This window comes from Mus caroli, unplaced genomic scaffold (genome assembly GCF_978045245.1).
Source record: "Mus caroli unplaced genomic scaffold, Mus_caroli_1 scaffold_8, whole genome shotgun sequence".
NCBI classification, from domain to species: domain Eukaryota; kingdom Metazoa; phylum Chordata; class Mammalia; order Rodentia; family Muridae; genus Mus; species Mus caroli.
Window position 1 is genome coordinate 25,651,490 of NW_028227263.1, and position 13,900 is coordinate 25,665,389.

General features: G+C 40.6%; 1 protein-coding gene across 1 annotated transcript in view; it reads right to left on the reverse strand.

The window, feature by feature from the left end:
- Positions 1-13,900, reverse strand: part of LOC110298830 (phospholipid-transporting ATPase ABCA3-like) — a 108,769-nt gene that overhangs the window by 92,910 nt on the left and 1,959 nt on the right. Inside the window, exons 3-7 of the mRNA XM_021168316.2 lie at positions 9,686-9,807; positions 9,086-9,335; positions 5,268-5,395; positions 4,309-4,468; positions 767-1,026 (exon numbers count right to left, since the gene is read on the reverse strand). Of these exons, the coding sequence (XP_021023975.1) occupies positions 767-1,026; positions 4,309-4,468; positions 5,268-5,395; positions 9,086-9,335; positions 9,686-9,807 (920 nt within the window). The remainder of the gene's footprint in view (positions 1-766; positions 1,027-4,308; positions 4,469-5,267; positions 5,396-9,085; positions 9,336-9,685; positions 9,808-13,900) is intronic.

Below are 13,900 nucleotides of genomic sequence, written 5' to 3' on the forward strand. Positions count from 1 at the left end.
CAATGTCTGGCCAGTAAACACCCACTTGGGTAATTAAGATATTACATACATCTTAACTAAACTTTGAACAATGTATAAGTAGAGAGTTGTCTTCTCTTTTTTTTAAACTACCAGTTGTAGGATGATTATAGATGGGTTCTAGAGACTTCTAAAATAATATCTCATTAATTACCCCAATAACAACAAAAGTAGCTACTACAGTCTTCAATTTACATTTAGGGAAACAGAATGATCATAGAGTTAGCTACTGATAAAGCCAGACTTTAAACACGAAGTCCATCAGAGTCCTTGGAACAAAGGAGGTAATTAGTAAGTAAGCATTAAACAAGCTGATGGACAGGTGAGCGCTCTCGAAGCTTCCTGACTGCAGCCACTATTGTCTATAATGAAGTCTGATTTACTTCAGACTGAAAATCATCCCCAGGAAGATCACAGGTTGTAGCAATTAAGATATATTTTAGGTTACATAATTCAAGACCTTGTCTGATTCTCTCCTTACTTCATCCCATAGACATTTTCGGGGCATTACTATCTGACTCCTTTCCATTGTGTTCTCTTAGTCATTTAGTCAAATCAAGAATTCTCTTAAAAAAAAATCAAAGCCTCAGAAAATTGATCGTTGGCCCTGTGCACACTCCAGGCAGTCCACGATTGCATGCAGCTCCCACAGGATGTCTATTTAGCAGAGACAGGTGTGCAGAAACTACCCAGCCCTCTGCACACACTATTCTGCTGGCCCAGAATATTACAAATAAAATGAAATTACCTTTAATCTCTTTTCCTTTTCCAGCATAATGGTCCCAACTATGACAAGTGCCATTTGAGTAAATGTAAATAAAATTGTCCAAGGAAACATAGCAATGAAAGTCCACAAGAAGCTGTCGTGAATAAAGGCCGGGTGTGGGAATCTCTCCGCATAAATTGTGGTGTTGGCAAATATGGCTTCAGCTGCTCTGCCACTGTGATACATCATGATGGCCTTGTCTACCGAATGCTGCACGATAAGAAATCCTTCTCTGATGTATCCTAAATGAAAAAAGAAACCAAGCAAACAAACAACAAAACAAAACCAGAGACTGTCAAGTTCAGGATACTAACATACAGCCAGGGAGATGACAGTAACAGCTCAGATAATTCAAGACTTCTAGCAATTTCACAAATGCCTATTATGATTTGAGACACGTATAATGAATACCATGAGATCTAATTGCTGACTTCTCAAAGTTAAAACACCCCATGAAAATAATACCATAACCTTATGAGGTGTCTTTATCAGCCAAACTGAATGATAATTTTAAAATTGTAAGCAAACCTCTTGTTCCTTATCTGTGTCCTTCCAAAATTGCTATGTTGAAGCCTAATACTTGGTATATTTTACAAAGGTAAGGCCTGTCAGAAGTGATTGGACATAAGTACTCCATCCTCATGAATGGAACGCTCTCAAAGGGAATAGACCAGAGTGGCCTAGTCCTTTTTGCCCCTTCTCCCACTAAAATGTCATGAAACAACCAGTCTATTCCCATGCCCTGAGGACAGAGCAAAAAGCTATCACTTCAGAAGCACACGGTGAGTCATTACCGAAGGACGAGTCTGTCGGTGCCGGGAGCTTGGACTTCCTAGCTTCTAAAATTAGGAGAATCAACTTTCTATTATTTTTTTAATTATAAGCATTGTGACATTTTGCTACACCATCATGGAATTGACTAAAATGTTTCTACACACTGAGATATGACATAGGAAGGAAGCATAAGCAAGAAGTAAATCTCATTTACGATATCGAAAAGAATAAAGTCAAGACAACCACATTCAAGGAGGTGGAAAATGTACATCCATCAAACTGACAACCATCGGGAAGATAAAGCAACACAAGTAAGCCAAAAGATGTCTCCTGTCAGGTTAGGGTGATGAATACTGCTTAGTGGCCTTTCACAGAGAGATCTACACACTCAAAGAAAATCTATACGGAACCCCAATGGACATGATAAGTAACTAAAACAATGTACAGAAAGAACACTGGAGCCTTTACATATGCTTACTATAAAGATAATGTAACCAAAAAGAGTTGATCATAGACTACATGTAGAGACACACAGACAATAGTGTGTCCATAGTTAATAACACTGTAGTGTGAGCTTTAAAAAAAAATCATTGAAGGTAGACATCATGTTTGAAGTTCACCTTTAAAATTCACAGACTGACATGGTGGTACATACCTTTAATCCCAACACTTGGGAAGCAGAGACATCTCTGTGAGTTCAAGGTCAGCTTGGTCTACACAGCAAGTTCTAGACCAGCCAAAAAGAAAGCAAAACCTCATGTAGCCAAGTCTGCTCCAGTCCTCTCAGCCACTGCCTTTCACAGACTCTCAGTGTGGCAGCTGCTGTTTGGATGTGGTCTTCTTCCTCGTGGGCTTTATCTGTTGAAAACTGGGGCCCCAAAGTGGCAATGTGGAGGTGTTGGAATCCTTAAGAAGTGGGAGCCTACTGGAAGATGACTGACTTCCAAACATGTTAATATAATTTCACAGACTAGACAGGTCTGGAGGGTATGAGCTAATTCCTGTGAGCCTCATTATAAACTGGGGAAGCCTGGCTCTTGCCTGCTTCTTTGACTCTTATCACATGCATGCCTCTTCAGCATGCAGACAGGCCCTTTCTGCTTCTCCACCATGTTGCTGTGTAGCTTGGAGAAACAAAATAGGAAGGAAGGCTGTGGCCATGTGGTTTAGACAATCCAGGTAAACAGCACCCAGACTCGGGTAGTCACACAGAACAGGCTAATGCCAAAGTTCTAATAATTGGTAAATAGAATATTGGTGGAGAAAAAAAGAAGAAATGAAAGAAAGAAAGAAAGAAAGAAAGAAAGAAAGAAAGAAAGAAAGAAAGAGAGAGAGAGAGAAAAGGAGGAGGAGGAGAAAGCAAAGAAGAAGAAGAAGAAGGAGGAGGAGGAGGAGGAGGAGGGAGAGGAGGAGGAGGAGGAAGGAGGAGGAGGAGGAAGAAGAAGAAGAAGAAGAAGAAGAAGAAGAAGAAGAAGAAGAAGAAGAAGAAGAAGAAGAAGAAGAAGAAGAAGGGAAGGAAGGAAGGAAGGAAGGAAGGAAGGAAGGAAGGAAGGAAGGAAGGAAGGAAGGGAGGAAGGAAGGTCTTTCCAAACATACCTTTTCAATCTGGGGATGGTGTCTCTTATCTTGTAATTCTAACACTTGGGAGCAGGAAGATCATCCCAAGTTTGAGGTCAGCCTGGGCTACATAATAAGCTTAAGGTCAGCCTGGGCTACATAGTCAGAAACTATCCAAAAAATCCAATGATGGTGATGGTGATGATGATATGATAAATGGCCAATTTTTATAAGACCTTATCTAGTTTGGTTAAACTACTTTTATTCCACCGATAGCATGGAATTTTCTATTATATTCTTCCCAAAGAATATCTTTAGTATGCAGTGTATTAATTTTTAAAAGAGACTAGAATCATTTTAAACTTGGTTAGAAAAACATTTCAAGTGTCTTTGATAAAACAGGACACTACACAACATTTGACTCTAAAATGACAACCTCTCAGATCTTTGTCAATATCTACATATATTGTATATAGTCTTAATGCTATTTACATAGTCAATATTTTTCAGTTTGGGGTTATTTTAATGACTACATCAACTTGTAAAGCTGTATATTATTTGCAGGATGTGTCTAAGTGTGTGCATTCGCCAATGCATGAATTTTGCAGAAGTCAAGGCTGACTTTACCAGGGATCTACCCCTACCCTTCTCTACCACACTTATTTGAGACAGGGTCTCTCAGTCAATCTGCTGCTCCTGACTCTGGCTGTAATGGCTGCAGCAAGTCTCAGTGACATGCCTGTCCACACCTCCAGCACTGAAGTTACAGATGTGTCCATGCCAGCTTTTCCATGGGTGATGGGATCTGGATTTGGGGCCTCATACTTGGGCAACAAAACAAGAACTTCACCTGTTGAGCCATTTCCTCAGCTCAAACTGACACATTCCAGAGTAACAGTGAACTCGTTTAGATGATTATATATAGAGAGAGTGAAGCAAAAGTTATCAATTAATTATATAACAGCAGATAAAAGAAAATTTACTCAAGAAATGAAGAAAAATAGTAACAGATTTATAAGGTATGACATTTTATGTTTGTTAATAAAAAATAAAATGTAAACCATATTAAACCATAATGAAAAAAAATAAATCAACTTGTTCATGCAGAGGGACAAAAAAAATGAACCCTGTTCCAAATGACTGTCCACGCACAGTAAAAGAAACAATTTAAGTGCACTTAAGGCTCTGCTAACCAGGGTTTCCCCCATCGTTTTCCAAGAAGTTCCGGGGTCCTAGAGAAGGCACGGATGGGAAGAGAGTTGATGTATTCCACTCTATTTCTTTCTGATACTTAGATGGCTGAAACAAATTTTCAGGATCATAGATACGACCGAAGCGCAAACTATATTTTACCTAGAACAACAAGTCAAAGAAAGACATGTTAAACCAGTGATCCTTGAAAAGCAAAGATTAGCAGTGATAAAAACGTTGTAGGTTTTTTTTTTTTAATTAAAAATTCAGTTTGGGGGACAGAAGAGAAATTTGGGAATGCCAATGATAAGAACAGCAGCATTGCTGTGATACAGAACAACTAATATGCCACACAAGCTATAATCACAGTTGAGACTTAAGATGATCTAAACTGTATGGTCCTCTCCCTTTCGTCTTTACAACGTTTTGTTTTTGAGTTGCAAAGGAGCAATAGGGTTCAACAACCACCACTGTAACTGCACTTTTTAAAATTCTACCTTTGTTTTTCCTATCGAATAAACTTTTTTTTTAATCTAATAGTTTGGGAAAATGTCTCCACGATTAAGAGCACTTACTGCTCTTGCAAAGGACCTGGGTTCAGTTCCCTGTACCCACATGGTAGCTCACAAACATCCTCAACTCTAGTTTCAAGAGGTTTGATGCCCCGCCGGGCATGGTGGAGCACACCTTTAATCCCAGCACTCGGGAGGCAGAGGCAGGCGGATTTCTGAGTTCGAGGCCAGCCTGGCCTACAGAGTGAGTTCCAGGACAGCCAGGGCTACACAGAGAAACCCTGTCTCGAAAAACCAAAAAAAATAAAAAAATAAAAAAGAGGTTTGATGCCCTCTTCTGATCTCTTCAGGAAGAATATATATATATATACACACACACACACACGCACATTTAAAAACTCTCAAAGCTAAAAGCAAACACATCAGGTCTTTAGAGAAAACTTTCTCACCTGAAGTGGCAAGCGTTCATTGCTGGTTTTGAACTTGTGATCAAACACAATAGCAGCCAGCACATGCGCATCCTTGTTCTCATACTTAATGTATCTCTCAAAAGATTCTTCCGAAGGAAAACCTTGAACTGTAGAGAGAAAAGCCCAAGTTGCCCACAGCAACGTGAAAGGCCTAATGCTCATTCTTCTTGGCACCATAAAACCCAAGCCTGTCACACAATGGACATTCCAAAGAGTGCCACCTAACCAGGGACACTCAGACCCTCTAATGTATACCTGGAATATGGGAAACAAATGAGAAATTAATATATAAAACAAAAAATAAAAAAATACATAAGTGTATAAAGTAAAAAAATCAGCCCTTCCTCCATAAGATAATGGAAAGACTGTGTTCATGATTTTGGAGAGAGTAAATTTTTAAAAATAAATTAGAGATTAAAGGGAGTTGGAGAGATGGTTCAATGGTTAAGAGCACTGACTGCTTTTCCAGAGGTCCTGAGTTCAATTCCCAGCAACCACATGGTGGCTCACAACCATCTGTAATGGGATCTGATGCCCTCTTCTGGTGTGCCTGAAGATAGCTACAGTGTAGTCATATACATTAAATAAATAAATAAATAAATAAATAAATAAATAAATAAATCTTTTTAAAGAAAGGAAGAAAGAAAAGAAATGAAATAAAAAAATAAAATGGCTGTGGCTATAATTCAGTGACAGCACGCTTGCCAGGCATGCAATGCAAGGCTATAGGTTCAGTCTCCAGCTCCACTTGTCTCTCTCAGTCTCTCTCTCTCTCTCTCTCTCTCTCTCTCTCTCTCTCTCACACACACACACACACACACACACACACACACACACACACAATACAAAGGAAACCATTGACTTGGGGTTGCCTTGACAGAAAGAGCAATATAAAAAAAAATCAAGAAAGTGGGCTTAATGACATTTTAAAAAAATCATGATACTTCAAGATACTGTCTAGTGGAAAGATGAGTCACAGACTGAGATTCAAAGTAGATACATAAAGTGTTTAACCAACAACTACAACTTACTTATAGCTTCTGCCACAGCTATAAGTAAGAAAGAAAAAGAAAGTCAACCCAACAGATAAAACATGTGAACAGGCTTGCTATGGAAACAAGTGCCCAAATGGCCAGTAATCACATAGAAACTAAGTTCACAGAGTCCATGAGGATTGCAGCTTGTCTGTGTAAGGCGCTAGTGTAGCACAAGAGCATCCTGAGAGTGACCTCCAGAAACAAGCAGACAGAGGAAAGCAAATCAAGGCCCAAGGACCCCACCACATACTCGTCAAAATAGAGTGCTGTAAAATTGTATTCATCAAATTAAAAATGCCATCATGATTTTGTTTTCTATGTAAACAAAAAATGAATATCCTTTGCCTAAATGCTTAAGTGATGCTGTCTTCTATAACGTGGGCCTTTTAGTAGAATTCAGCAGGCTGCCCCTCGTGTATACACATGATTCCTGCGTTCATTGAGAAACTGCCACTGTCTGTCAAGGTAGATCCATTCCTTACAGTTCCACCAGTGAGGAAGGTCCAGTTGCTCCATACACTAATCAAGCCTCACTACTACCTTTTTTATTCCAGTTATGAATGGCATCTCATTGTGAGATCCGTCACACTTCCCTGATATTAAACAATGCTGACCACATTCCCATGGGGTCATCCGTCATTTAGATACCACTTCAGCCACGTTTCTGCTTGGACCTCTTGTTGTTTTTGAAAACAGTTGTCTTGATATGGTTCCGTTGTTCAGTGCACCTTATAGTTCCATTCTAATCTACTATCACAAAAAAAAATAGTTTGCAAATACTTCCTCATCCTTTGAGTAGTCCTTCATTCTCTTGATAGTTTCCTTTGGAAAAAGATTTCCAATTTTGTTGAAAAGCAGTATATTTATTGCATTTTCATGATTTTTTTTGTCATCCCTAAAATACCTTTGCCAAATCCATGTTCATGAAGACAATCCTTTGTTTTCTCCTAAATGTGTTACAGTTTTGGCTCTCATATTTGGATTGTTTTAGCCCAATTTGAAGTATTTTTACATATGACTCAAATGTAAGATTCAATAACTTTCTATTGCATATGGAACATTGTTTCTAGATAGCTCAAGAGACTATTCTTTCTCCATTGCTTAGTTTTGAAACAATACCAAAAAATTAACTTATTATGCCTGGGCCTGTTTATTTCTAGAATATCAATTCTATATTATTGATATATATATATATATATATATATATATATATATATATACTTTTGATATATGTGTGTGTTCAAAACTTCAATATTTCTCAGTGTTATTTTAGCTACAGTGAGTTACATTTTTGTGTGATTTTCAGACATGGTTCATCAATTTTCATAAAGAAACTCAAAGCCTGTGTAGGAGATGTACCTGTTGCTTGGCATTCAGACAAATCCAGGCTTCCCTCTGCCAGTGCTCTGGGAAGGCTCCACACTTCCCTTCCCTGGTCCATGGCTTAGGGCCCTAAAGCCAAATCTCAGAGCTACTTTGGGTTTGTTCTACAACAAAGACAGAGATCAGCAGCCCCATGAGGCACCTTTTTCTTTGCATGTTGCTTTGAACTAACAAGGCTGCTCTCTGTCTACTGCTGACACAAACTGTCTGAATCTTACAGCAATTTCAGGATCTGGTTGACTAGGGAGCAAGTTTGCCTCAGAGACTCAGACAAATACCTTCCTGGGCCTGTATATAAGACTACTCTCACTTGACAGTTGTGACAGGCCATACACATAAGAACTTTCTCTCTCTCTCTCTCTCTCTCTCTCTCTCTCTCTCTCTCTCTCTCTCTCTCTCTCTCTCCCTCTCTCCCTCCCTCCTCTCATCTCTGTCTGTCTCTCTCTGTCTCTCTCCCTCCCATCTCTGTCTGTCTCTCTGTCTCTCTCTCCTCTCTGTTTCTCTCTCTGTTTCTCTCTCTGTCTCTGTCTGTCTGTCTGTCTGTCTGTCTGTCTGTCTGTCTCTCTCTCTCTCTCTCTCTCTCTCTCTCTCTCTCTCTGAGCTGAGTCCTTGTCTTGCCTGCTGAGAGGGCGAGTCTTAGTGACATTTCTGGTCTGTAGCCATAGTTGAGACCATTAGGTCCATCACTGGAGACTCAGTGGGCACTCTTTGACCCACAACCCCAGTGCACAGTTCTGATAGCAAGACCTTCGTCACAGGAGGCTATAACAAAGTCCATGCACATATGGGAAACTTCTGGTTCTGAAGGCAAGTCTGCCACCTGGGCATTGTCTCCTCATGGTGGCTCTCCCAGGTGGACTCACAAGCTCCTAATTAGATGACACTTCTATCTACAGGTGGGTCCTGTACTTGGATATGTTATGAATAAAATCTGTGCACCAAGAAAAAGTTCCTGTTTTATCCTAATACTTGACATGAAATCAGGTTCTGTCACTTGCCTGGTGACAGCATTGGTGAAAGGAAAGAATCAACATCTGCAAAATGTCCTCTGGCCCCCACATATGTCACAAATACACGCACATGCATGCACATACACAGGTACACATGTACAGGAGTGTACACACATGCATGCATATGCATGCACACACACAAATAAAAGTTTATTCATAACATAATCATAAAAGGGATAGTTTTATAGGACTGGAAATTAATTCAGTCATCATTTTAAATATTAGATTTCAATTGTGATTATATCATGAAGACATGTGAGCAAAATCCATGGTGTTCTATTTGGGAGACTAATGCATGAATTACGAAGGTTACTGAATCAAACTAAAACATTTCCAGAGAAATATTTCAAGTATTTTCATTTCTAACCTTTAAAGTTGAAATTTAAATCCTTTTTCACCATCTCAGTAATATTTCTGGCTGCATTACTCTCAGAAGGCACATAAGCCAATTCATAGTCAAAGTTTTCATTAAGGAATTTAGGTAATGTCAAGAGAATAGGATTGAAAATCACGTCGCTTATAGATGTCTTCTTTGAAATTCTGCGTACAGTCAAAGTCCATACAAACAACAGAAATATCAAGATGATCTCCACCACTAAGCCAACCACATTCCGGCTCTGCAGCAAAACATGGGGGGGTGGGCACGTTAGTGAACACATGTGCACATGCATGTGCGTGCTCCTGTGTGGAGCCATGGGTTAATTAACACAACACAGACCTATATTATTCTCCTTTGTTCTACAGTGAGAACGCCCTCCTCCCCGACTGTCTTCCTTATATTGCCTATGTTTCACTCTCCTACACCGATTCTGTTGACTCTCAGGCTGTTCTTCAGACTAAGCCGGGCTAGCCCAGCCTTGGAACAAAAGAGAGAGAATCAACTATAATCCATGTAGTTAGTGAGCTGTTAGTTCTTCCTCTGGCTACACAGACTTCCCATCGAGCTCCCACAGACATCGCCACTAACCTTTAGAAGGAAGTTTTTCCACAGGAGGACTGAAAACTGCCTCATCTGTAGTGAATCCATTTTACCAGGAAGGATGGAAGGTTGATGCTTAAGAAATGAAGATGTAACACACTTAAGGTCACCTGCCAAAATATTAAACGTCATCAATAAAAAAGATTATTGCTTCATTTTTCCACACCTCTACTTTATAAATGGAAAGGTAACTAAAAAAAATATTCTGAATTAGGCACCTGACTGCTCCTTTATACCTTCATAGCAATTTATTAAAACGTTAGAGAATAGAGACATAAGAGTGAGCAGACTACAGGTCCGTTTTCACAACAAAGATATGAAATATAAATGGAGAATGTTAGTACTTGGGAAGCGTCTACGTGTCTCACAAACTACAGGGTTAGACACCTGTTTGATGTCTGCTCACACCGTGTTCTGTACTTCAAGCCTGTTCACAACCACACCCCTTTCATCATAGTCATGGATAGTATGACATAAAAACTATGAGCCTGGGATATGAGCTCAGATCTCAATTCTTCAACATGCTGCATGCATATAATTCAGAGCAAACTAATTAACCCACGGCTACTTATCCTCTCTCAGTCAGGCAATGCTAGTCCTTACCTTACAGGGTTTCCCCCATTGGGGTCAGCCGCTACTATGCAGAGGACACTAAGGACATCACATTTTAGTCATTGTGATAAAATCCTATATAGCATCAAAATCACCAGCATGTATGTTTTTTTTTTCCAGGACTATAAATCACATTGTCCTACAGCCAATGCCACCATTCTTAATATTTTCATCTTCAAGAATCACATCTCTGACTCATTGAAAAACAGCTTGTCATCTTCCCCATACCTTGCCTGCCAGGTATCACTCTAGGCCATAAGTGGGATTGTCCAGCCCACAGGGCTAAGAAGATTGGTTGCACAGGAAGGAACTTCAGATACTTGCTGTTATGTGGCTAGACCTTGAAGAATATTTTAAACCAAATGAAATAGCCTGGTCACAAAGTGTCCAATTCAGAGAAGATACAAATACAAGAATCCGAGGAAACATAACCAAAGATTAATACAAAGCAATACATATGGACACATAATTAAACAGATAGGAGACTAGACCTGAACAAAGGTGACACTTGAAATAATAGACATGCTGGCATGGAAGGGGACATCTCACTGTGCCCCAACCATAGACAAGGAAAGCTCACAGGGCCCTAACCCTAGACTGCCTGCACCTAAGGAGTACTGCAGCTGGACGACAGTGGCACGTGGCTTTAATGCCAGGATCGCTGTGAGTTCAAGACTAGTCTGGTCTACAGAGTGAGTTCCAGGACAGTCAGGGCTACACAGAGAAACCCTGACATCAAAAATAAACCAAAACCAAAAACAAACAACAAAAAGAAAAAGGAGGGCAGAGAGCAGGAGAAACCCTCTTCCCTGAGGAAGAGCCCTTAAGTTGCCTTAAGCTGGTTATCCAATACCAAGAGGTCAGCCCTGAAATTATACACATACAAGTAACATTATTAAAGAACATTGGCCAAGGATTTAAGAGCGAGCAGGACAGGGGACATGTTGGAGGAAGGAAGGGGAAAGGGGAGAAATTATACAATTATATTTTAATAATAATAATAATTAATAATAATAAAGAAAAACTGTTTTAGAAACAAAGGAAAATAAAATATCCTTAAGGAAATAAATATTTGGAAAATAGCAAAGCAATCAGGGAGGCCAGAGGAAATAACAAATGTCCATACATTTGTTTGTTTGAGATAGAGCCTTGCTATGCAGCCCAGGCTAGCCTAGATCTGTTGCATGTAGTTTTATGCTCTACCTGTCTTACTCTGAGAGGTGACAGCACCATCAGCCCCCACCTGGCTTCCCTTGAATCCACAGATAAAAGATACAGACACATCACTGTTCAATTCCCCTTGTCTTCTTGGCACATTTGCTGGACACTACTGTCTCCTGCCTGGAAAATCATGCTTGTATCAGTTTCTTATCTCCATTTCTCCCACCAGCCCTAAACTTCAGTTACTAGACTCCTATGACCACCCGCCTATAGGAGCAACCTGTGTGGCCACTCCATTTTGAGATCTCACGTGGTTGCCCCATTCTCCTCTCTCCAAAGCATGGCTCTCTGTTCTCTTCTCTTCCCACCCCAACCACCCCCTGCCTACTTCCAGGAACCCAGAAGTCTTGCCTTTCCCTCCCACCCAGCAATTGGCCCACAACTTTCTTTACTGATCGATCAAGAACCAATTGGGAAACAGGACGTTAGCATCAGAACCAATCCCTACATAGATCTAGTGATCCTCCTGCCGTTGCTTCCTAAGTTCTGGTGCTACAGGTCTGTAACCCCACACCTGGCTAACATTTCTTTTTACTTCTGAGGTTGGTGGGTCTGGGTGGGGAGTGAAATTGTTAGCCTTGAAATGGATATTCACCAAAGAAATCGTTCAGAAATTAAGCTCTGAAATAAAGACATTAGCAGATGAAAGAAAAGACTAAGAGACGTCTTTACAGATAGTAGGTCTGATCTGAAGCAAAAATTATAAAGAAAAAAAATAAATGATATCAGGAGATATGGACCATCAGAGATGACCAGATCCTGGGAAAGACAAGGATTCCTTGAGTCACCTGGCCTAGTAAGACCCTGCCTCAAAGAATCTTCAAATTTGAGGAAGATCCACACATCAGCTTCAGGCCCTCACACACATGCAGACACACATACACAAACACATGCCACACATGCACACACACCACACAAACATACATGGGAGAAGAAAATAAAAAGGAAACTCAGCAAAAGTGACAAACAAGAAGAATCTTGACTGACCAAGACAAGGAGACAACTCAAATTACTAAACTCTGGAAGCAAGAGTGAGTGTCCAGGTCCAAAAGAAACTCCATTTCCCCAAATTTTAGCAGTTGGAGAAAAGCCAGCACTTATCAGAAACTTGTGAAGCTGGTTCCTCTCTGTGGAAAGGAACCTTTTCCCTTATCACTGGTAGGAGGGACAAATGGCTGTTTGTGGTGCCTATTAGCATACGAAGTGCATGGTGGGCTCCAGGCTCCCTAAGTATTACAAGTACCTAGCTCTTCCTCCTCCCCTCCCCTACTCTCCCCCAGCTCATGGCTTCCCTCCCCAAGCTGCTCATTCTCCTCGTATCCCTGCTGCTGGCTGTCCTTGCTCTTTGTATTTCTCTCTCTGCTTCCTCAGGTGCTCTTTCCCTCTGTTCTATTTGCTCCCTCTCTCTATCTCTCCACTCTGCTCCTGCTTCGCTCATGGTCAGGTCCAGATACCTGGACTCTTCCAGACTGGACTCTTCCAGATACCTCTGTCTCTTCTCTCCCTCATGTCTATAATAAAAAAACCTTCCCTTTAACCACACCATGGAGTCGTTGTATATATATATAGTTTATATAATGAGAAGACATCACCAACCTTTAAGAAATTAAAAAGATTGTAAGGAAATACTATGAACAATTATGGGCCGATGGTTTTGACCAAAAGAAACAAAAGAGAACCCTGTATTCACAGACCAAGAGACCAAGAGACCAACCACCTTCCCAGCAGAAACGCCCCAAAGTTGGTCTTCAGCTCAAAACCCAGCTGCCTTGAACAGGCTGGTCCTAGGAATGCTGGATGGAGAAACTGTGGGGGAAAGAATCAAGTTGGCAGGCCCACGATTCCTGATATCAACACTTTCTGTTTGTCAATCAGCATCAGCATAGATCAAAACTGAGAAAAGCACAGGCAGACTCTGGAAACACTCCATGCATCAGGGTTGACAGACATCACACTAGCTCACTCACCGGGGGAAGAACATGACTGTCACCAACTGTGCTCAACTAACTATCTCAGTGCAAAGGTGCGAAACTGGGTTTGAACCTCGTGTTGTGTGTCGTTCAGTGACAAAATGGCCAGTGACAGGAGTCGGGGGTGGGGGAGTGGTGGCCTAAACAACAGACTCAGAATAAACAGAAGCCATGAGTCATCTCTTAACTATGCATGAGAGTGGAAGGAAGGAAGCGTTGCCAAATCAGATCCTGAACATAGAAAGCAGCCCTTACAATGCAACAAAAGACAAACCAAATAAAGAAGGGGCTAAATACAGTCCTAATAAACAAATAAAAATGAGTCCTAAACAGACATTTCCACAAAGAAACAGCCAAAGGCCTCATTAAAAGATCCCCACATTGGTACCCTGAAAAATGA